Genomic DNA, 23,662 nt, shown 5'->3' on the forward strand with positions numbered 1-23,662 from the left:
CCCCCCCCCACCTTACCCATCCTCCCCCCACCATACCTTATCCGCCCCCCACCTTACCCATCCCCCACCTTACCCATCCTCCCCCCACCTTACCTTTTCCGCCCCCCACCTTACCCATCCTCCCCCCACCTTACCTTATCCATCCCCCACCTTACCCATCCTCCCCCCCACCTTACCCATCGCCCCCCCACCTTAGCCATCCCCCCCCACCTTAGCCATCCCCCCCACCTTAGCCATCCCCCCCACCTTACCCATCCCCCCCACCTTACCCATCCCCCCCCACCTTACCCATCCCCCCCCACACCTCCCCCCCCACCTTACCCATCCCCCCCACCTTACCCATCCCCCCCCACCTTACCCATCCCCCCCCCCCCCCTACATTACCCATCTGCCCTCACCTTACCCATCCCCACCTTCCCCATCACCCCCCCACCTTACCCATCCCCCTCCTTATCCACCCCCCTATCCCCCCCCTCCCCCCACCAATCTACTCGAGCTCCACCATGGTGAGGGAGCCGTCCCACACGAGCACGGCGAGGGCGGGGAACAGCGGCTGCGTGAACTTGGCGTGGAACGTGTGCAGCAGCGTCATGTCGTCCGCCAGGTAGAAGGACAGCAGCCCCGCGTCGCAGTCCAGGAAGACGCCCACCTTGCGAACCGGTGCCACGGCCGCCACCGCCGGTGCTGGTGCCAGTGCTGGTGCCAAGGCCGGTGCCAAGGCCGGTGCCAAGGCCGGTGCCAAGGCCGGTGCCAAGGCCGGTGCCAAGGGTGGTGCCAAGGGTGGTGCAAAGGCTGGTGCCATGGCTGGTGCAAAGGCTGGTGCAAAGGCTGGTGCCAAGGCTGGTGCCAAGGCTGGTGCCAAGGCTGGTGCCAAGGCTGGAGCCAAGGCTGGAGCCATGGCTGGTGCCACGGCCGTGCTAGTGCCAACGATGGTGCCAGTGCCAACGACGGTGCCAATGCCGGTGCCAACGCCGGTGCCGCCGGCATTTCACTGGCGTCGCCCTGCTGCTGCTGCAGCTGCTGCAGCTGCAGCGGGTTCGGGCGCAGCAGCAGCGTGCCCACGCCGCCGTGGCGAGCAGTCAGCTCGCTGTTGTCCATGAAGAGGCACCACGACTCGCCGTTCTCGCCCAGCTTGCAGACGCCGCCCTGGCCCTTGCGCGGGACGGAGCCGTACGCGACGCCGACGCGCCACGAGCCCGCGCCGCCCACGTCCACCTCCCAGTAGTGGCGGCCAGACGCCAGCGGCCGGGCGCCCAGCACCTGCGGGTGCCAGCAGTCGAAACGCTCGGGGTGGTCGGGCGGCGGCTGGCGCGGCGGGGAGCCCATGACGGTCTTGAGGTCGCGGGAGACGCGCAGCCACGGCGACGCGGTGGTCGGGTTCAGCGTCGGGGAGCAGCCATCTGGGTGGGGGGGGGTGCAACCTCCGGTTAGCACGGTTGGCTGCGTACGGTGTGAAAGAGGTTCAATGTACGTGCTATACACTTACACACTCTGCCGTAGGCCGAGTGGGTGGGCGGCAGAGTGGCCGTGTGGGCGGGTGGCCGAGTGGGTGGTGGTCGTGTGGGAGGCCGAGTGGGTGGGTGGCTGGGTGGATATGTGGGTGGGTGGGTGGCTGGGTGGATATGTGGGTGACTGGATAGTTGTGTGGGTGGCTGGGTGGCTGGATGTGGGTGGCTGGCTGGGTGGTTATGTGGGTGGCTGGCTGGGTGGTTATGTGGGTGGCTGGCTGGGTAGTTGTGTGGGTGGCTGGGTGGTTATGTGGGTGGCTGGATAGTTGTGTGGGTGGCTGGGTGGTTATATGGATGGGTAGCTGGTTGGGTTCTTCCCAACCCCGGGCTTGGCGCTGCTACACCGGTGTGCTCACATCTCTCGGCGATGAGTGGCAGCGGGCGCGTGCCCATGATCTTCTGCAGAGAGATGATCTTGTCCAGGTCCGTTGTGGTGGACAGCAGCAGGCCCTTGGTGTGCACCTTGGCGGGCACGCTACTGCAAGACAGAGAGAGAGAGAGAGCGCGCAGGTACAGCTTAACTCCCAACGGCCGTCCAATAGAAGACAAACGGCGCGCGCGCATTCTGCGTTAGGGACGTCACGAGCTCTGCGCTCTAATGGCGCGCGCTCCGTGCGTAAAGCGCCCACCCCCCCCCCCCCCCCCGCCCAGAGTGCGAGGACCGGCATCGCCCCAGCGACAGCGTGCCAGCCTGGACGTGCGCCGGTGGGCGAGCCAAGCGGGCACCGACTGTAGACCACTCAAGGCTGCGTCTGAGAAGCACAGCAGCAGTGCCTCCATTGGCATCGGCGCTCCGGCTATTATACGTGTCACCACGATTCAATTCGAACAAATTATCCGGTGGCGGCGATTATGCCGCCACCGCCGCTACTGCATTGGCGGCGGTGCGACAGGCAAGAGACGACGACAACTCCAACACGGACCGGGTAAATAACAGCGAACGCCACACGCGGGTGCGCGTGCGTGTGCGTCTGTCACCTTCAAAAATAAATGTATAGAAAATAGGCGAGTTTTCAGAGGGCGGGGGGAGCGGAGGGACACGGTGTTAACGAGACTCACGTAAGCTCGTTGAGAACCGGATCCTGCAAAAGAGAACAAGTGAGAGGTGAGTTTTACTCTCACCTCAGCTCTGGAGAGAAACTCAACAAAAACTGAACAACGATGACGCACGTGCGCCTTTTGGCGTCATGTGGTTCAACCAACACCATGTGAGACTGGGCTCTAAGAAAAGCTGTCTCGGGTGTGGATCAATCAATTTCAAGGATAGTGCATAGAGAGATGATCTTGTCCAGAATGCTAGTTTTTTTTTGCATTCTGACCGCAGGTATTGTGGTTAGGGCAAACTTGACTCCTTGTTAAAAAAGGTGTCGGTTTTGTTGCCAGATAAAAGGGTAAAAAACCAATTATCATATTTTAAATCTGTTCGTGAATACTCTTTGATTCTTTCGGTAAAGTCACGTAGTAAAATAATAACAGATCACGACGTTTCGATCGCCACACAAGCCGGTCGTCCTCAAGAACCAAAGAGTATCGATTCCTGCGGGTCACGAAAGCGTCACATCTACAGTGAACATTGAACTGAAGCTTGACTTCAAAAAATCAAATCGCATCCGTCAGAAAAATCGCAAGTAGACATTTCCCCCAAATCGTTCAGCCCCCGTGTGTCTAGTCGTGCATCGTGTTAGTTAACATGCACCTGCAGAAAGGCGATGGGGTCATGCGTCTCGAGCAGCGCCTCCAGGCGCGAGATGATGCAGCCGAGGGCTTCGATCTCCTTGCGGTGGCGCTCGATCGCGAGCTGCGTGGAGTAGAGCACGGGGCCGCACTGCGCGTCCAGACCGCGGACTACCTCGTCCTCCTCCTCTTCGTCGTCGTCGTCCGCCGCCGGCTTGCTGACGGCGTAGAAGGCGCTCACCCGCGTCTTGATCGCGTCCGTGTATCTCTGCCCTCGCGGAGTTTCGAACAAAAGACAGCGATGTGAAGGAGCTCCCTCCTACCCCCCTGGGCAGACGTCAATTTGGTTTCTTAAAGAAAGATGCGCGTGCGTTTTTAAATCCTTTATATTAAGTTCGCTCGCTCGCTTGATTGCTTGCGCGCTTACGACCGTGCAAATCTTTCGGTCGTTTTTTAACCCACTTCCCGTGAGCCAATCAAGCTGACATTTTCCACACAGACTCGTTGTGCGTGACAATTAATTTTCGCGAAAAAAATGTTGCAAAATTTTACACTTTTTTTTTTTATATTTAATTACCAATTGCTTAATGCTGCCAGGCAATCATCTGACCCATAGGTGGCAGCCATCTCAAGCCAGAGGACGAGAGGACTCTAGCCGCCACGCATATAAAGGATTTATAGTGAAAAACTTTGTTTTTACGGGTTAATTTTTTTTTATTTTTACAACTTGTGGGGCAGTCGTGAACGCACCGATGTCGCCCACCGTTGCTAGCCGTCCCTGCTGCAATCGCTCCCCCCTTGTATACCCCGCAGGCCTCGCCCCTATCAGAAAGTGCCCACCCCTCCCCCACTCTGGCACGTGCCTTCAATTATCTCAACGTCGACATTGAGCTGTCTCCACCCCCCCCCCCCCAACAACTTTCTGGTGCCCGTCAGCCGATCATCTCAACACGCAGTGTGCAAATTAATTAATGAATTATCTATACAGTACCTTAAGGGGCACCTGTTCTTGATTATCTCAACTCGTGTGTTCCAACCCCTATTACTACTCCTATTACTACACTATCCACTATCACTACCCCTAACCGCGATCACTACCCCAACCCCTATTACTACCCTATCCACTATCACTACCCCTATCACTACCCCTATCCAATTACAATAAACTTATCACTACCCTAACCACTATCACTACCCCTATCCAATTACAATAAACTTATCACTACCCTAACCACTATCACTACCCCTATCCAATTACAATAAACTTATCACTACCCCTATCACTACCCTAACCACTATCACTACCCCTATCCAATTATAATACACTTATCACTACCCCTATCACTACCCTAACCACTATCACTACCATTACCCCAACCCCGTTTACCACCACCGGTATCAGTGGGGGCAATGGCGGGGGCATCAGTGGGGGTATCGGTCACCTCCACTCGGTCGTGGAATGCCGTCAGCTCGTGCACTTTGGACTCTGAGTTCTTCTTGCGGTCGATCCTCCCCTCCCTCTCCATGGTCACCAGCAGCTGCCAAAGAGGTTGGGGGAAGCAACGTCGGAAAGACGTCGGGGAATCGACTGGTAAGCGGTTGCAAACCCATAGAGACCCACAGAGGCACACAGAGACCCACAGAGACCCAGAGAGACCCACGGAGACCCACGGAGACCCACGGAGGCACACGGAGGCACACGGAGGCACACGGAGGCACGCAGAGGCACGCAGAGGCACGCAGAGGCACGCAGAGGCACACAGAGGCACACAGAGGCACACAGAGGCACACAGAGACCCACGGAAACACAGAGACCCACGGATATGCACAGAGACCCACGGACAATACACAGAGACTTACAAAGACCCAGAGAGGCACACAGAGACCCACGGAAATACAGAGGCCCACAGAGGCCCACACACAGAGGCCCACACACAGAGGCCCACACACAGAGGCCCACACACAGAGGCCCACACACAGAGGCCCACACACAGAGGCCCACACACAGAGGCCCACACACAGAGGCCCACACACAGAGGCGCACACACAGAGACACACACACAGAGACACACACACAGAGACACACACACAGAAACACACACACAGAGACACACACAGAGAGACCCACAGAGAGACCCACAGAGAGACCCACACAGAGAGACCCACACAGAGACGCACACAGAGACACACACAGAGACACACACAGAGACACACACACAGAGACACACAGAGACACACACAGAGAGACCCACAGAGAGACCCACAGAGAGACCCACAGAGAGACCCACACAGAGACCCACAGAGACACACACAGAGACACACACAGAGACCCACCTTCCTCTCCTCATACTCGTCCTTGGCCGCCACCAGCTGGTGGTTCTTGTGAGTGCCGAACAGCGAGCAGTCGGAGCACACCAGCAGCCCCTCCCGGGTGCAGTAGTAGCGGAGCGTCGCGCCATGCTCTGTGCACCTGGGGGGGGGGGGGGGAGGGAGGGGCGGGGTCACAATTTGAAAGGAAACGGCACCACCTCCAGGTAGGGTGTTGATTGTACTGGTAGGAACGAAGTGAACCAGCCTACAATAGATTATATCGTCCGTCCGTCCGTTCGATGTCCGATTAGGTGTAGCAACATCGCCCCCTACTGCAAACACTTGGCAGGACCCTACAAAAACCTGTGAGGCTTTCCTGGCTAAACAAGTGTAACATTCCCTTATAATTCCCTGAGATAGTTTTTAATTAAAACATTTAAGTTAAAAATTAACTCACAGCGGCCTAAAGCCTACAGCTAGGCCTAAAGCCTAGAACTAGGCCTCAAACTCTCCCTTCGTATCGTACCCCCGCCATTTCATTTTATTATAGCCATTCATTTGTTCGTTCCTACCAGCCCACCCCGCAGGGACCTGTTTATGTTAGCCAACTCTCTGTGTTGCATTACATTATATTTCTAAGTTTACCAGGTTTTGTTTTCTCATTCATTCGTACCCGATGATGATTGCTTGTGTTGCAATCGAAACGTCGTATGCTATTATTTCATTTATTATTCTTTCTACGCGACTTTACCGAAAGGACCAAAGAGTTGTATAGTGTCGTGTATCGTGAAGGGTACAGTAGTGTATAGCGTAGTGGATAGCAGTGTAGTGTATAGCGTAGTGGATAGCGTATAGTGTATAGCGTAGTGGGTAGCGTATAGTGTATAGCGTAGTGGGTAGCGTATAGTGTATAGCAGTGCAGTGTATAGTGTATAGCAGTGCAGTGTATAGTGTATAGCAGTGCAGTGTATAGTGTATAGCAGTGCAGTGTATAGTGTATAGCAGTGCAGTGTATAGTGTATAGCGTAGTGGGTAGCGTATAGTGTATAGTGTAGTGGGTAGTGTATAGTGTATAGCAGTGCAGTGTAGTGTATAGCGTAGTGGGTAGCGTATAGTGTATAGCGTAGTGGGTAGCGTATAGTGTATAGCAGTGCAGTGTATAGTGTATAGCAGTGCAGTGTATAGTGTATAGCATAGTGTATAGTGTAGTGTATAGCGTAGTGTATAGCATAGTGTATAGCATAGTGTATAGCATAGTGTATAGCATAGTGTATAGCGTAGTGTGTAGCGTAGTGTGTAGCGTAGTGTATAGCGTAGTGTATAGCATAGTGTATAGCATAGTGTATAGCGTAGTGTATAGCGTAGTGTAAATAGCATCTGAGAGCGGCGCGCGATGCGGTGGCCGTTGTTGTCCGATGGCCGAGCCAAGCGGTGGTTTACCGGCGAGCGGCCACGTTGATGCCGAGCGGAGCCAGCACATGGCCGCTGAAGGCCGGGTCGTGCCGGTGGAGTTTCACGTGGGCCTCGCAGAGAGCCGACTCGCACCTGCCGCACAAAAGCAGGCGGCGTCGTTATGAGGGTCGGCATCGAAACCCCGCGTACGACCTCATGTATAGCGGGCGAGGTAGTTAACATCTCCTCGCCACCACCCCCCCCCACCGCCCCTTGCATGTGGAGTGTACATCCGGTGAACTTCTTTCGCGCCATACGTTTTAAAACGGAGGTGCGGCGGGGGAAGAGGACAACAAACTAAACACAAGAACAAGCAGTTATAAATAAATTAATTTTCAATATAGCATAGTGGTGTAGTGTATAGTAGTGTAGTATGTAGTGTATAGAGTAGTGTACAAGCATCATCTGGTACTACCACCGTCACCACGACCTGGTCCCACTAATGCCATCACCACCACCAAGACTTGGTACCACAACCATCACCATAATCATCACCATGACCTGGTACCACCACCACAACCACCACCACCCATTACCAACAACAACAACCGCCATTCGCCACTAGGTGGCGGTGACGTCACGACGACGCTTGTGCCAGGCCATGTGCACCTTGAGGCCACGTGAAGTGTCGAACGCCCGCTGGCAGGTCACGGGGCAGACCCAGGTGCCACTGGTCGACTGGCTGATGCACCACCTGTGCCCCCTACTGTGCCAACTTGCTATGCTTTAGCCAGCCGGCGCTCCGCTTGTTGCTGGAGGGCGACTGCCTCCAACTGCCCAGTAGCGTCCTTCATGAGCCTCCTCCACAGAGGCCGATCCTGACACCGCTGGTACCAGTCATTGGCAAGTCCACTCAGCTCCACGTCCTCCTGTACCACATCACTCCATTTCTTCTCTAGTCCGTGCCGCGCCCGTTTAGCCCCCTCGATTCGGCCGAACAAAAGCTGTTTTCAGCATGCAGTGGCTGGGCATGCGGGTTACATGACCCAGCCAACGCAGCCTTGCCTGCTGGAGGAGCTCCCCGATGGGACTTTGCCCAGATCTTTCAAGGATTTGTGAGCTCCTCACACAATCCAGCCTGCAGGTTAAACCCAGGATGGATCGTAGGCAGGCCAGCCTAAATGTTTCCAACCGGCGAAGATGCTCCATTACCACCACCACAACCACCACCACAACCACGGTACCTGAGGCACGTCTTGACGGCCAGCACGTCTTCGCCGAGGCAGCTCTTGCACGACACGGCCGCCGCCGCCGCCTCGTCGTCGTCGTCGTCCTCACCGTGGGCCACCTTTCGCCGCCTCTTCTTCACCTCCTCCACCATGTTGGCGAGCACGACAGTCTTGGCCAGCCGCCGCTTGCGCGGGTACTCCTTGCGGCACACGGGGCACGTGCAGCATGGGTGGGCCGGAGCGCGGCGCTGGGCAGCCCAAGATGCGGCGATGCAGGTCCGGCAAAATGTGTGGCCGCACGGCAGCGTGATGGGCCAGTCGAAGAGCTCCAGGCAGATGACGCAGCGGAGGTCGCGGTAGTGGACAAGCGCCGCCTCTTCCTCCATCGCGTTGTTTCGGTCGCGTTCGGCGTTAGAGGAGTCTGCGGTGATGGTGGTGGTGGTGGTGGGGCAAGGTTGTGTGGTGTTGTTGTGCCAACGACCATCACCACCCTGCTAAAATCACCACCACCACTCAATTATCACCACCACCCACTCATCACCACCACCAACACCACTACCCACTTATCACCACCACCAGTGCCGGATTATCCTCGTGGCAAAAGTAGCATATGCTCAGGGCACCGCACTTTCCAGCTATCAATTTCGGTTCAGTGATTCTGCACTTGCTCTGTTACTATAGTACTATACCGCCTTCAACTTTCACGAACGACTTGGGTGTTCAAGGTTAGCGATTTGTCGTACTATCTGGCTGTATAGCAAATTAATAAATACAGTTACTTTACTATGCAAGTTAAAAATGTGTTTAAATATTGATGCGGTTTTTAAAAAAAATCAGGGCCCTTTTATAACACATTCTACAGGCCCCGCGCCTAGCTTCATCCGGCATTGACCACCACCACCACCCCACTTATAATTACCACGACCACCCACTTATAATCACCACTACCACCACACGCTTATCAAAGATATCCCCGTGTATGTAGCCTTCAGCAGGCTCTGGGGGCAAGTGGCTGTTAGCAGCGATTAGCAGCAGCAGCAGCTATGAAGGCTACCGGCACTGTGGCACATACGAAGGGGGGGGGGGATTGGTGGCCAGAACCACGTACATCCGGGCCGCCTTTGTCTCCCCTAGTGGCGACGGTTTACCACCGAGTCCACCTAGGGGAGTACCTGGGACTCTCGGTTTAGATGACAGTCGCTGGTGTGAGCATCTGCCGTGTTCGTAGCGCTAACCGCTGCACCACCGCTCATAACCACCACCACCAACCAACCACCCACTAAGAACCACAGTTCACTCTCAGGCGGTGATGGGGTGTGTGGATGTGTGCGAGTGTGTGTCTGTGTGTGTCTGTGTGTGTCTGAGTGTGTCTGAGTGTGTCTGAGTGTGTCTGTGTGTGTCTGTGTGTGTCTGTGTGTTCACTACCGCACTGCCACCACCACCACCACCACTACTACCGCCCCACCGCCACCACCACTACTGCCACCTACACCACCACCACCACTACTACTGCCACCTACACCACCACCACCACTACCGCCCCACCACCACCACCACTACTAGTCACCACCACCACACCGCACCACCACCACTACTGCCACCTACACCACCACCACTACTAGTCACCACCACCACCTCACCGCACCACCACCACCACTATTGCCACCACCACCACCACTACCGCCCCACCCCCACCACCACTATTGCCACCACCACTACTTCCCCACCACCACCACTACTACTGCCCCACCACCACTACTAGTCACCACCACCACCCCCGCACCATCACCACCACTACCACTATTGCCACCACCACACCACACCACCACCACCGCACCACCACCACCACTATTGTTACCACCACCACCACCACACCGCACCACCACCACCACTATTGTCACCACCACCACCACCACTACCGCACCACCACCACTACAACGCTCTCTCTCTGCCACCACGACGCGCACCACCACCACCACCACCACAACGCCACCACTATTGCCACCACCACCACTACCGCACCACCACCACCACCACACCCACAACGCTCTCTCTCTCTCTGCCACCACGACGCGCACCACCACCACCACCGCACCACCACCACCACTATTGCCACCACCACCACTACCGCACCACCACCACCACTACCGCACCACCACCACCACTACACCACCACCACCACTACCGCACCACCACCACCACCACTACCGCACCACCACCACCACCACCACTACCGCACCACCACCACCACTACCGCACCACCACCACCACCACAACGCTCTCTCTCTCTCTGCCACCGCGACGCTACCGCCGCAACTCGATAAGACAAACCACGTACAGTGCGTACAGTGCGGTACAGTGCGGCGGAGACGGCGAGACGACTTCCTGCAGCGCTCGGTGACGTCACCGGCGGGGGAGGGGGGGGAGGGGCTACGAAGACTCCACCCCTCTGATGGGGGCTGCCCCTTTTATAGACCCCGCCCCGTCATTAGACCACGCCCCCTTTATAGACCACGCCCCTTTCATAGACCACGCCCCCTTTGATAGACCACGCCCTCTTTTATAGACCACGCCCATTTTATAAACCACGCCCCCTTTTATAGACCACGCCCCCTTTTATAGACCACGCCCCCTTTTATAGATCACGTCCCTTGATAGACCACGCCCTCTTTTATAGACAACGCCCCATTTTATAGACACGCCCCCTTTTATAGACCACGCCCCCTTTTATAGACCACGCCCCCTTTGATAGACCAAGCCCCCTTTTATAGGCCACGCCCCCTTTGATAGACCACGCCCCTTTTATATGCCACGCCCCCTTTTATAGACCCCGCCCCGTCATTAGACCACGCCCCCTTTGATAGACCACGCCCCCTTTAGAAAACCACGCCCCCTTTGATAGACCACGCCCTCTTTTATAGACCACGCCCCTTTTATAAACCACGCCCCCTTCTATAGACCACGCCCCCTTTTATAGACCACACCCCCTTTTATAGACCACGCCCCTTGATAGACCACGCCCTCTTTTATAGACAACGCCCCATTTTATAGACACGCCCCCTTTTATAGACCACGCCCCCTTTTATAGACCACGCCCCCTTTGATAGACCAAGCCCCCTTTTATAGGCCACGCCCCCTTTGATAGACCACGCCCCTTTTATAGGCCACGCCCCCTTTTATAGGCCACGCCCCTTCCCTCAGAACACGCCCCCTTTTGCATAGACTCCGCCCCTTTTATAAACCCAACCCCTTTTTTAAATCCTTTATATTAAGTTCGCTTGCTTGCTTACGACCGTGCAAATCTTTCGGTCGTTTTTTAACCCACTTCCCGTGATCCAATCGAGCTGACATTTTGCACACAGACTCGTTGTGCGTGACAATTAATTTTCGTGAAATTTTTTTCCAAAATTTTACACTGTTTAGGGAAAATAAATTATATTTAATTACCAATTGCTTAATGGTGGCAGGCAATCATCTGACCCATAGGTGGCAGCCATCTCAAGCCAGAGGACGAGAGGACTCTAGCCGCCACGCATATAAAGGATTTATAGTGAAAAACTTTGTTTTTACGGGTTAATTTTTTTAATCCTTTATATTTTTTACATATATTCAAATAAAACGCATTCATGGCTTTGGCTGAACGTCACAGTGTAAGAGCCCAGAGCGTAACCCCTCCACAGGCGAATATATTTTTAAATCCTTTATATTAAGTTCGCTGCCACACATATAAAGGATTTATAGTGAAAAACTTTGTTTTTACGGGTTATACTTATTATAGACTCATCATTACCAATTCTAGATTTGAAGATTTCGTGACTGCAATGATTCATATTCTTAGGTTTGTCGGTAAAGTCACGTAAGGTAAAAAAAATTAAATTTAAAATTAATAAAATAAAAATAAAATAAAAATAAAATAAAAATAAAATAAAAATAAAATAAAAATAAAATAAAAATAAAAATAAAATAAAAATAAAATAAAAATAAAATAAAAATAAAATAAAAATAAAATAAAAATAAAAAATCACGACGTTTCGATTGCGACACAAGCAATCATCACCAGGTATAAATAAAATAGCAACAAAAATTCTAACCAGAAAAACTATAGACAGACATATAAGCAGACAGATATCACCAAGATACACAGACAGAGAGAGTAACACAGGTACAGAGAGGGAGATCGTCTCTGTGGAGTGGCCTTAAATAGGCAGCACCTCCATAATTCAAGTTCAAGTTCATGTATTAGGTATAGCCCTGTGAGCCATTCGGCTCTTGAATCGGGTGCAACCGCAACAAACAAAAAAACATGAACAAAAAACATCTTAAAGTGACTATGTGACTAAGTGCAAACAGAAAATCTAAGAAAAGACAGCAAAATATTGCAGAAAAAAACCGTACACCAACGCTGTGTGCAAAAATCCCAGTGGGATGCAAGTCAAACAACAACATCATCATCATCACCATCATCATTATCACCACCCTACCATCATCATAATCATCATCACCACCATCATCATCGCCACCACCACCTCCATCATCATAATCATTATCACCACCCTACCACCATCATCATCATTATCACCACCACCACCACCATCATCATCGCCACCACCACCTCCATCATCATCATCACCATCATCATCACCACCATCATCATTATCACCACCCTACCATCATCATCATCATTATCACCACCATCATCATCGCCACCACCACCTCCATCATCATAATCATTATCACCACCCTACCACCATCATCATCATTATCACCACCACCACCACCATCATCATCGCCACCACCACCTCCATCATCATCATCACCATCATCATCACCACCATCATCATTATCACCACCCTACCATCATCATCATCATTATCACCACCATCATCATCGCCACCACTACCTCCATCATCATCATCACCATCATCATCACCACCATCATCATTATCACCATCATCATTATCACCACCCTACCATCATCATCATTATCACCACCACCACAATCATCATCACCATCATCATCACCACCATCATCATTATCACCATCATCATTATCACCACCCTACCATCATCATCATTATCACCACCACCACCATCATCATCACCATCATCATCACCACCATCATCATTATCACCATCATCATTATCACCACCCTACCATCATCATCATTATCACCACCACCTCCATCATCATCATCACCATCATCACCACCACCATCATAATTATCATCACCATCATCATCGCCACCACCACCTCCATGATCACCTACATCATCACCTCCATCATCATCATCATCATCACTGGATTGAGCCTGGGTGGTAATGATGTTGATGATGATGAGTGAGTCAACAGCAAGCTGCTCAACAGCAACAATGGTATAGTGGTGAGCATAGCTGCCTTCCAAGCAGTTGACCCGGGTTCAATTCCCGCTTGTCGCAAGTTTTAATATTCTAGATTTGAAGTTTTCGTGACTGCAAGGATTCAAACTCTTTGGTTCTTTCGATAAAGTCACGTGGGTGAAAAATATAAATAATGAAATGAAAATAACTAAATTAAATTAAATCATCGTGATTTAAGTTTGATTGAGTGATTTTCAGAAGAAATGAAAATCACTAAATTAAATCATTGTGATTTAATTTTGTGATTTTCATTTTTTTTCATATACGTGACTTTACCGAAAGAACCAAAGAGTACGTATTTACATATTTATTTTAATTTTTATAGTTGAGATGGATTTAGGAAATCATCTCCTCTGCCCTGCCTCCGCTGCCTCCTCCTCCGCGCTCCTTCCTCCGTGTTTTCCCCCATGCCTCATTTTACAAACCAACGCGTTCAGACTATTTGGGCTGCTGCTGCTCCCAATGTCCACGTGGTCAGGCGGCTTCGGTGAGCGGCTCTCATTTGTGACCGGTCGCTTCTGAGCAGGTAGCTGCTGCTGCTGCTACTCTGCAGCAATTTTACTGGTAGGAACCTCCTGGTTACACCAGCCCACAGGGGATTAGTGTGTCCCTCGTGCAGGGAGGGGCTGGGTGAGGAGGGGAGGGAGGGGCTGGTGGGGAGGGGAGGGTGGGGAGGGTGGGAAGGGGCTGGTTGGGGAGGGGAGGGAGGGGAGGGGCTGGGTGGGGAGGGGAGGGAGGGGAGGGTCTGGGTGGGGAGGGTGGGGCTGGGTGGGGAGGGTGGGGAGGGGCTGGGTGGGGTGGGGCTGGTCACCCCGTGGTGCCCTTATAAAACTCAACGTTTAACCTACTCACGCCGGCTTGTGCCCGCCCTCACAGTCGGGCATATTTGCGGAATACACCACGCCGCCGTTGACCCTGCAGGCCATTGACCGAGCAACCCAACGTTCCTACCAGCTCCCTCCGCAGGACAATGTGTTAAAGCACCCCCTGTGAGACGCTGCATCTCTCTGTATTCTCTGTGCAATGCGCCACCATCCCCCGCGTTCATTCATTCACCTCGGCTCGAATCTCAACACTTGGCAAATAAAATACAAGATTTATAAAATGCGAAGTTGCATGCGACAGCCGGGAATCGAACCCGGGTCAACTGCTTGGAAGGCAGCTATGCTCACCACTATATCGCTGTTGCTGTTGTTCAGCTTGCTGTTGACCCACTTATCATCACCATCATCATCACCACCATCAACATCACCACCGTCATCGTCATCATCATCAGCCAGGATTAATTCAACTGCTGTGAGCGTCAGCCGTGACAGTGGTATCGTGGTGAGCATCGCTGCCTTGCAAGCAATTACAAGGTTTTGATTCCCGTCTGTTGCAAGTCTGAAGTGTCTTCGTATTTATTTAGTTTTAACGGAAGAAATGGATTCAGGAGATCAGCCCTGAGTGGTGGCAACGGATTTGGGGAAGAGGAGGCCTTCAATCCAGCAGTGGATTGAGCCCTGGCTGATGATAGCTGATGGTGGTGGTGATGATGGTGGTGGTGATGGTGGTGATGATGGTCGTGATGGTGATGATCATGATGATGGTGATGATCATGATGATGGTGTTGATGATGGTGGTGATGATGATGATGGTCGTGATGGTGATGATCATGATGATGGTGATGATCATGATGATGTTGATGATGATGGTGGTGATGATGATGACGGTGGTGGTTATGATGATGACGATGGTGGTGGTGGTGATGATGGTGGTGATGGTGATGATCATGATGATGGTGATAATCATGATGATGGTGATGATCATGATGATGGTGTTTATGATGATGATGGTGGTGATGATGATGACGATGGTGGTGGTGGTGATGATGCTGGTGGTGATGATGATGATGATCTTCTTGGTTCTTGCTTGCGTTGTGGCCGAAACGTCGTGAGAATTATATTATTTTATTACGTTTTGTTTTTATTATTTTATTACTTCCCTTCTACGTGACTTTACCGAAAGAACCAAGAAGATGAATCCCTGCAGTCACGAAAGCTTTAAATCGAAAGATGATGATGATGTTGATGATGACGGTGGTGGTGATGATGATGACGGTGGTGATGGTGGTGATGGTGGTAATGGTGGTAATGATGGTGGTGGTGATGATGATGGTGGTGGTAATGGTGGTAATGATGGTGGTGATGATGATGGTGGTGGTGATGATGATGATGGTGGTGATGATGGTGGTGGTGATGATGGTGGTGATGGTGGTAATGGTGGTAATGATGGTGGTGATGATGATGGTGGTGGTGGTGATGATGATGATGGTGGTGATGATGATGATGGTGGTGGTGATGATGGTGGTGATGGTGGTAATGGTGGTAATGATGGTGGTGATGATGATGGTGGTGGTGATGATGATGATGGTGGTGATGATGATGATGGTGGTGATGATGATGATGGTGGTGATGTTGATGGTGGTAATGATGAGTGGGTCAACAGCAAGCTGCTCAACAACAACAGCGACAGTGGTATAGTGGTGAGCATAGCTGCCTTCCAAGCAGTTGACCCGGGTTCGATTCCCGGCTGTCGCAGCTCTTTAAATTTAATTGAACGCGTTGTGTTATTATCCATTGATTGATGAGGGTTTTTAAATCCTTTATATTAAGTTCGCTTGCTTGCTTGCTTACGACCGTGCAAACCTTTCGGTCGTTTTTTAACCCACTTCCCGTGATCCAATCGAGCTGACATTTTGCACACAGACTCGTTGTGCGAGACAATTAATGTTCGTGAAATTTTTTTCCAAAATTTTACACTGTTTAGGGAAAACAAATTCAATATTTAATTACCAATTGTTTAATACTGGCAGACAATCATCTGACCCATAGGTGGCAGCCATCTCAAGCCAGAGGACGAGAGGACTCTAGCCGCCACGCATATAAAGGATTTAGAGTGAAAAACTTTGTTTTTACGGGTTACACTTATTTGGAGGTTAGATCGCGTGATGTAACCCCAACTAAAACCTCTATCATGGACAACTCGTTCTTTATTTGCCCGTCCAGGGACGGGTGTCTATTGCAGTAAGCCTGAAATATTGAATAGAAAAATTGTTCAGCTCATTATTATTAATGAGGGGGTGGGGGGGGGGATTGCCCCATGTGGAGTGACGTCACCCCCTAATAGTTGTTGGGGAGGGGTGCGGCATGTGGAGTGACGTCACCCGCTCATGGTTGTTGGGGAGGGGTGCGGCATGTGGAGTGACGTCACCCCCTCATGGTTATTAATGAGGGGAGTGGCATGTGGAGTGACGTCACGCGGGGGGCCTCATGTGGAGTGACGTCACGCGGGGGGTGTGGGCCTCATGTGAAGTGACGTCACGCGGGGGGGTGGGGCCTCATGTGAAGTGACGTCACGCAGGGAGCCTCATGTGGAGTGACGTCACGCGGGGGGGTGGGACTTCATGTGGAGTGACGTCACGCTGGGGGGGTGGGCATCATGTGGAGTGACGTCACGCGGGGGGGTGGGGCCTCATGTGAAGTGATGTCACGCAGGGAGCCTCATGTGGAGTGACGTCACGCGGGGGGGTGGGCATCATGTGGAGTGACGTCACGCGGGGGCCTTATGTGGAGTGACGTCATGCGGGGGGGTGGGGCCTCATGTGGAGTGACGTCACGCGGGGGCCTCATGTGGAGTGACGTCACGCGGGGGGGTGGGGCCTCATGTGGAGTGACGTCACGCGGGGAGACTCATGTGGAGTGACGTCACGCGGGGGGGTGGGACCTCATGTGGAGTGACGTCACGCGGGGGGGGGTGGGCCTCATGTGGAGTGACGTCACGCGGGGGGGTGGGGGGCTCATGTGCAGTGACGTCACGCGCGGGACACACACATTATTGGCTTATTAGACTCTGTCTCCCCGACAGACCTGATCTTCACCTGAGGACGGCTGCTTGCGTTGTGGCCGAAACGTCGTGAGAATTATTTTATTATGTTTTATTTTTATTATTTTATTATTTCCCTTCTACGTGGTGACTTTACCGAAAGAACCAAGAAGATGAATCCCTGCAGTCACGAAAGCTTTAAATCGAAAAATTGAATCGAAGGTTGTAGATTTCTTTAATCGATACCACAAACGCTCACCAGATATCGATTATCGCCAGTCCTGAATGCGGGTTGACGTCCCCCCAAAATACAAAAGTGTATTTTTTATAATTTTTGCATGGTGTACAGCCTGGGATGATGATGATGATAATGGTGGTGGTGATGATGGTGGTAATGATGGTGATGATGGTGGTGATGATGATGGTGGTGATGATGGTGGTGATGGTGATGGTGGTGATGATGGTGGTGATGATGGTGGTGATGGTGATGGTGGTGATGATGGTGGTGATGATGATGGTGGTGATGATGATCATGGTGGTGATGGTGATGATGATAGTGGTGATGGTGGTGATGATGATGATGGTGGTGGTGATGGTGGTGATGATGGTGGTGGTGATGGTGGTGATGGTGGTAATGATGGTGATGGTGATGATGGTGGTGATGATGGTGGTGATGATGGTGGTGATGATGGTGGTGATGGTGATGGTGGTGATGATGGTGGTGGTGATGATGGTGGTGATGGTGGTGATGGTGGTAATGATGGTGATGGTGATGATGGTGGTGATGATGATGATGGTGATGATGGTGGTGATGATGGTGGTGATGGTGATGGTGGTGATGATGGTGGTGGTGATGGTGGTGATGGTGGTGATGATGATGATGGCGGTGATGGTGATGATGATGGTGGTGATGATGATGGTGATGATGGTGGTGATGATGGTGGTGATGGTGGTGGTGATGATGATGGTAATGGTGGTAATGATGGTGGTGATGATGATGGTGGTGGTGATGATAGTGGTGATGATGGTGGTGGTGATGATGGTGATGATGATGATGGTGATGATGATGATGGTGATGATGGTGATGATGGTGGTGATGATGGTGGTGATGATGATGGTGGTGGTGATGATAGTGGTGATGATGGTGGTGGTGATGGTGATGATGGTGATGATGATGATGGTGATGATGATGGTGGTGATGATGATGATGGTGGTGGTAATGGTGGTAATGATGGTGATGATGATGAGTGGGTCAACAGCAAGCTACACAACAACAACAGCGACAGTGGTATAGTGGTGAGCATAGCTGCCTTCCAAGCAGTTGACCCGGGTTCGATTCCCGGCTGTCGCAGTAAAGCACGTTTTTTTAAAACTACGTAAGGGATTATTTATTTGTATGGATGTTGAACTTATTTCGCACCGTGTGGGCAAAGGACAACAAACTAACACAACAACAACAATCGGTTGTAACGAAATTAGTTTTTTTATTTAGAATAGTGACGTAGTGTATAGTAGTGTATAGTGTCGTGTGTATAGTAGTGTATCGTAGTGTATAGTGTCGTGTGTATAGTAGTGTATAGTGTAGTGTATGGTAGTGTGTAGTGTATATTAGTGTAGTGTATAGTGTAGTGTATAGTCGTGTATAGTGCAGTGTATAGTAGTGTATAATAGTGTATAGTGTAGTGCATATTGTAGTGTATAGTAGTGTATAGTGCAGTGTATAGTGTAGTGTATAGTAGTATATAGTGTAGTGTGTATGGTAGTGTATAGAGTAGTGTATAGTGTAGTGTATAGTGTTTTGTATAGTGTAGTGTATAATAGTGTATAATAGTGTATAGTAGTGTATAGTGTAGTGTATAGTGTAGTGTATAGTGTAGTGTATAATAGTGTATAATAGTGTATAGTGTAGTGTATAGTGTAGTGTATAGTGTAGTAGTGTATAGTGTAGTGTATAGTGTAGCGTGTGTATGTTGAACTTCCGTCGCACCGTATGTAACCTCCCGCACAAATCGGCGGTGTGGGGGTTTCCATTGACATGGAAATGGCGGAGTGGTTTTGTTCATTTGCGAACAATTTCCATTTGTTTAGCTCACTTGGGTCGGTAATTGACGATTGCGTATCAATGCGAATAGATTCCAGCCACTGCGCATTGCAAAGGGAGCGTGGCAGTGGGAGGTGAGGAGAAGGGGGTGAGGGGGGGGCAGGGGGGGTGAGGTGGGTGAGGAGGGGGTGGGGGGGAGTCCTCCACTCTCACTCACCCATTTACCCACTCAACTCACTCACCACCCACTCACTCACTCACCCACTCACTCACTCACCCACTCACTCACTCACCCACTCACTCACTCAATCACCCACTCACTCACTCACCCACCCACTCACTCACTCACCCACTCACTCACTCACCCACCCACTCACTTACCCACTCACTCACTCACTTACCCACTCACTCACCTTCACTTACAAAGACTCACCATCTCACTCGCAGACACTCTCACTCACCCATTTACCCACTCACTAACTCACCCACCCACTCACTCATCTACCCACTCACTCACCCACCTACCCACTCATTCACTCACCCACCCACTCAACCACTCACTCACTCACTCAATCACCCACTCACTCACTCACCAGTCACCCACTCACTCACCCACTCACTCACTCACTCACCCACTCACTCACTCAATCACCCACTCACTCACTCACCAGTCACCCACACTCTGCAGCACATGGTGAGAGCACGTAAACACCACACACACAGGTTAGGGACTAATGAAGTACAACCATAACCACAACCATATAAACAGAAATCGATGCGTTGATTTATATGAAGACAAGTCCAGATATTGCGGCCAAGGTTTAGAAAATTGTTATTTTTATTTACATAGCATAGCAATTCTTTTTTGTATCGCAACATATTTGGGGGTGACATTTTGAGCATATTTGAATATTGGGGAGGGGGGTGTGTGTGTGTCCCAATATATTATAATTACGGCCTTGCCACACACACACAGAGAGAGAGAAAATAGCTCCCGAGTCGAGAAGCGAACTCAGGTGGTCGTTACTGCGAGGCGCAGCTGTGCAGCAGCAGCACCACCGGCCTATTCATTAGCAACGCGTTGGGCCGCGCTTTAGAAATGCGCCCTCAACTTGCATCTCAAAGAGACGGAGCACGTGGCCGCGTCTCCGCATCACAATGAGAGCGGCGGCACCACGTGGTGCTGGAGGGGGCGGGGTGGTTAGAGAGGGAGGGGGCGAGGGGGGAGGGTCACTGAGGGAGGGGGGCAGGGGCCGCAACGATGCCCTCAATCGTGAATATCGGAATGTGATTTGTTTTATTTTATTTTTATTTTTAGTTTTGTTTAAGTTTTAGTTTATTTTAATTTAATTTTATTTAAATTGTATTTTGTTTCATTTAAATTGTATTTTTTATTTTAGTTTAATTTTATATTTATTTTATATTTTATTTTATTTCTAACTACGTGACTTTACCGAAAGAACCAAAGATTTATCAAAATGAGATTTTTGTATGTCTATTGCAGGAGGAATCCGATGAGCTATGAAGCTATACTCTTAGTTTTTTTTTTGTAAAGTCACGTAGGTAAAAAATAAAAAAATATAAATAATAGAAGTAAAATAATGAAGCTCTTTGTTCACGGATGTCCCAGTAGGGTCACGGGTCTGAGTTGGGGTGGGCGGATATGGGGGCAGGCGATGGGGAGGAATGAACTCTATACTAATTTTTCTTTATTTTACCAAGTGGAAGGCCCCACTGATCTATGTAGCTTATTGTTCATAAGCGAGCCTGGCTATCACAAATGATGGCTCAACGGAGTGGGATTATCACCATCATCATCATCACGTGGAATGTCATCGCAGCAGCCAAATACTCTAAAGGCGGGTTTCTACAGACTCATAGAGACCCACAGAGATCCATAGAGACCCATAGAAACTCATACAGACCCACAGAGACCACAGAGACCCACAGAGACCCATAGAAACCCATAGAAACCCATACAGACCCACAGAGATCCATATAGACCCATAGAAACTCATACAGACCCACAGAGACCACAAAGACCCACAGAGACCCATAAAAACTCTACAGACCCACAGAGACCACAGAGATCCATAGAGACCCATAGAAACTCATACAGACCCACAGAGACCACAAAGACCCACAGAGACCCATAGAAACTCATACAGACCCACAGAGACCACAGAGATCCATAGAGACCCATAGAAACTCATACAGACCCACAGAGACCACAGAGACCCACAGAGACCCATAGAAACCCATAGAAACCCATACAGACCCACAGAGATCCATAGAGACCCATAGAAACTCATACAGACCCACAGAGACCACAAAGACCCACAGAGACCCATAGAAACTCATACAGACCCACAGAGACCACAGAGATCCATAGAGACCCATAGAAACTCATACAGACCCACAGAGACCACAAAGACCCACAGAGACCCATAGAAACTCATACAGACCCACAGAGACCACAGAGATCCATAGAGACCCATAGAAACTCATACAGACCCACAGAGACCACAGAGACCCACAGAGACCCATAGAAACCCATAGAAACCCATACAGACCCACAGAGATCCATAGAGACCCATAGAAACTCATACAGACCCACAGAGACCACAAAGACCCACAGAGACCCATATAAACTCATACAGACCCACAGAGACCCACAGAGACCCATAGAAACTCATACAGACCCACAGATGATGGTGATAAGCCCACTCCATTGAGTCATCATTTGTGATAGCCAGGCTCGCTTATGAACAATAAGCTACATAGACTTGGTAAAATAAATAAAATAAATAGTTTAGAGTTCATTCCTCCCCATCGCCCTCCCCCATATTCGCCAACCCCAGCTCAGACCCGTGACCCTACTGGGACATCCGTGAACAAAGAGCTTCATAGCTCATCGGATTCCTCCTGCAGTAGACATACAAAAAAAATCATTCTGATAATCTTTGGTTCTTTCGGTAAAGTCACGTAGTTAGAAAGAAAATAAAATAAAAAATAAAATAAACATAAAACTAAAATAAAACTAAAATAAAATTTAAATAAAATAAAACTAAAATAAAATTAAAATACAAATAAAAATAGGACTATAAGTATAACCCGTAAAAACTAAGTTTTTCACTATAAATCCTTTATATGCGTGGCGGCTAGAGTCCTCTCGTCCTCTGGCTTGAGATGGCTGCCACCTATGGGTCAGATGATTGTCTGCAGTATTAAACAATGGGTAATTAAATATAATATTTTTGTCCTATGAAGTGTAAAATTTTGGAAAAAAATTTTCACGAACATTAATTGTCACGCACAACGAGTCTGTGTGCAAAATGTCAGCTCGATTGGATCACGGGAAGTGGGTTAAAAAACGACCGAAAGATTTACACGGTCGTAAGCAAGCAAGCACGCAAGCAAGTGAATTTAATATAAAGGATTTAAAAATAAAACTAAAATAAAACAAAAATAAACAAATCACATTCCGATGTTCACGACTGAGGGCATCGTTGCGCCCCCCCCCCTCAGTGACCCTCCCCCCTCGCCCCCTCCCTCCCTAACCCCTCGCCCCGCCCCCTCTAGCACCACGTGATGCCGCCGCTCTCATTGTGATGCGGAGACGCGGCCACGTGCTCCGTCTCTTTGAGATGCGAGTTGAGGGCGCATTTCTAAAGCGCGGCCCAACGCGTTGCTAATGAATAGGGCGGTGGTGCTGCTGCTGTACAGCTGCGCCTCGCAGTAACGACCACCTGAGTTCGACTCTCGACTCGGGAGCTTTTTAAATCCTTTATATTAAGTTCGCTTGCTTGCTTGCTTAGGACCGTGCAAATCTTTCTGTCGTTTTTTTAACCCACTTCCCGTGATCCAATCGAGCTGACATTTTCCACACAGACTCGTTGTGCCAGACAATTAATGTTCGTGAAAAAAAATTCCCAAAATTTTACACTTTTTAGGCAAAATTTTTTTATTTTGCATATATTCAAATAGAACGCATTCGTGGCTTTGGCTGAACATCACAGTGCAAGAGCCCAGAGCGTAACCCCTCCACAGGCCGTGGTGGAGTAGCGCAGTTAGTAGCGCCCTCGCTTCCCCTCCACAGGCGAATATATTTTTAAATCCTTTATATTAAGTTCGCTTGCTTGCTTACGACCGTGCAAATCTTTCGGTCGTTTTTAACCCACTTCCCGTGATCCAATCGAGCTGACATTTTCCACACAGACTCGTTGTGCGTGACAATTAATGTTCGT

General features: G+C 50.4%; 1 protein-coding gene and 3 non-coding genes across 4 annotated transcripts; 3 read left to right on the forward strand and 1 right to left on the reverse strand.

Moving 5' to 3' along the window:
• Positions 1-472: 472 nt before the first annotated feature.
• Positions 473-9,655, reverse strand: LOC133360584 (tripartite motif-containing protein 14-like). The gene is made up of 9 exons (XM_061579389.1): positions 8,129-9,655; positions 6,933-7,037; positions 5,517-5,652; positions 4,625-4,720; positions 3,205-3,450; positions 2,568-2,590; positions 1,865-1,986; positions 971-1,400; positions 473-752 (listed from the first exon to the last, which is right to left on the reverse strand). The coding sequence occupies exons 1-9, from the start codon at positions 8,497-8,499 to the stop codon at positions 488-490; spliced, it is 1,794 nt and encodes a 597-aa protein (XP_061435373.1). The 5' UTR covers positions 8,500-9,655; the 3' UTR covers positions 473-487.
• A 3,822-nt stretch (positions 9,656-13,477) lies between these two features.
• TRNAG-UCC (transfer RNA glycine (anticodon UCC)) lies at positions 13,478-13,549 on the forward strand. The gene has a single exon. It is a non-coding gene; the product is annotated as a tRNA-Gly (tRNA).
• Positions 13,550-16,017: 2,468 nt separating this feature from the next.
• Positions 16,018-16,089, forward strand: TRNAG-UCC (transfer RNA glycine (anticodon UCC)). Its single transcript has one exon. It is a non-coding gene; the product is annotated as a tRNA-Gly (tRNA).
• A 2,564-nt stretch (positions 16,090-18,653) lies between these two features.
• On the forward strand, positions 18,654-18,725 carry TRNAG-UCC (transfer RNA glycine (anticodon UCC)). Its single transcript has one exon. It is a non-coding gene; the product is annotated as a tRNA-Gly (tRNA).
• Positions 18,726-23,662: the final 4,937 nt, after the last annotated feature.

The sequence above is a fragment of the Lethenteron reissneri genome, chromosome 69, assembly GCF_015708825.2.
Source record: "Lethenteron reissneri isolate LAM-NWPU_2019-01 chromosome 69, ASM1570882v1, whole genome shotgun sequence".
NCBI classification, from domain to species: Eukaryota; Metazoa; Chordata; class Hyperoartia; order Petromyzontiformes; family Petromyzontidae; genus Lethenteron; species Lethenteron reissneri.

Coding starts and splice junctions, on each gene's coding strand:
- LOC133360584 (XM_061579389.1), bottom strand. CDS start 8,499: ATGGAGGAAGAGGCGGCGCTTGTCCACTACCGCGACCTCCGCTGCGTC. Junction 5,653..6,932: donor ATCAACGTGGCCGCTCGCCG/GTAAACCACCGC, acceptor CCCCCCCCCCAG/GTGCACAGAGCATGGCGCGA. Junction 753..970: donor GAAATGCCGGCGGCACCGGC/GTTGGCACCGGC, acceptor GGCACCGGCCTT/GGCACCGGCCTTGGCACCGG.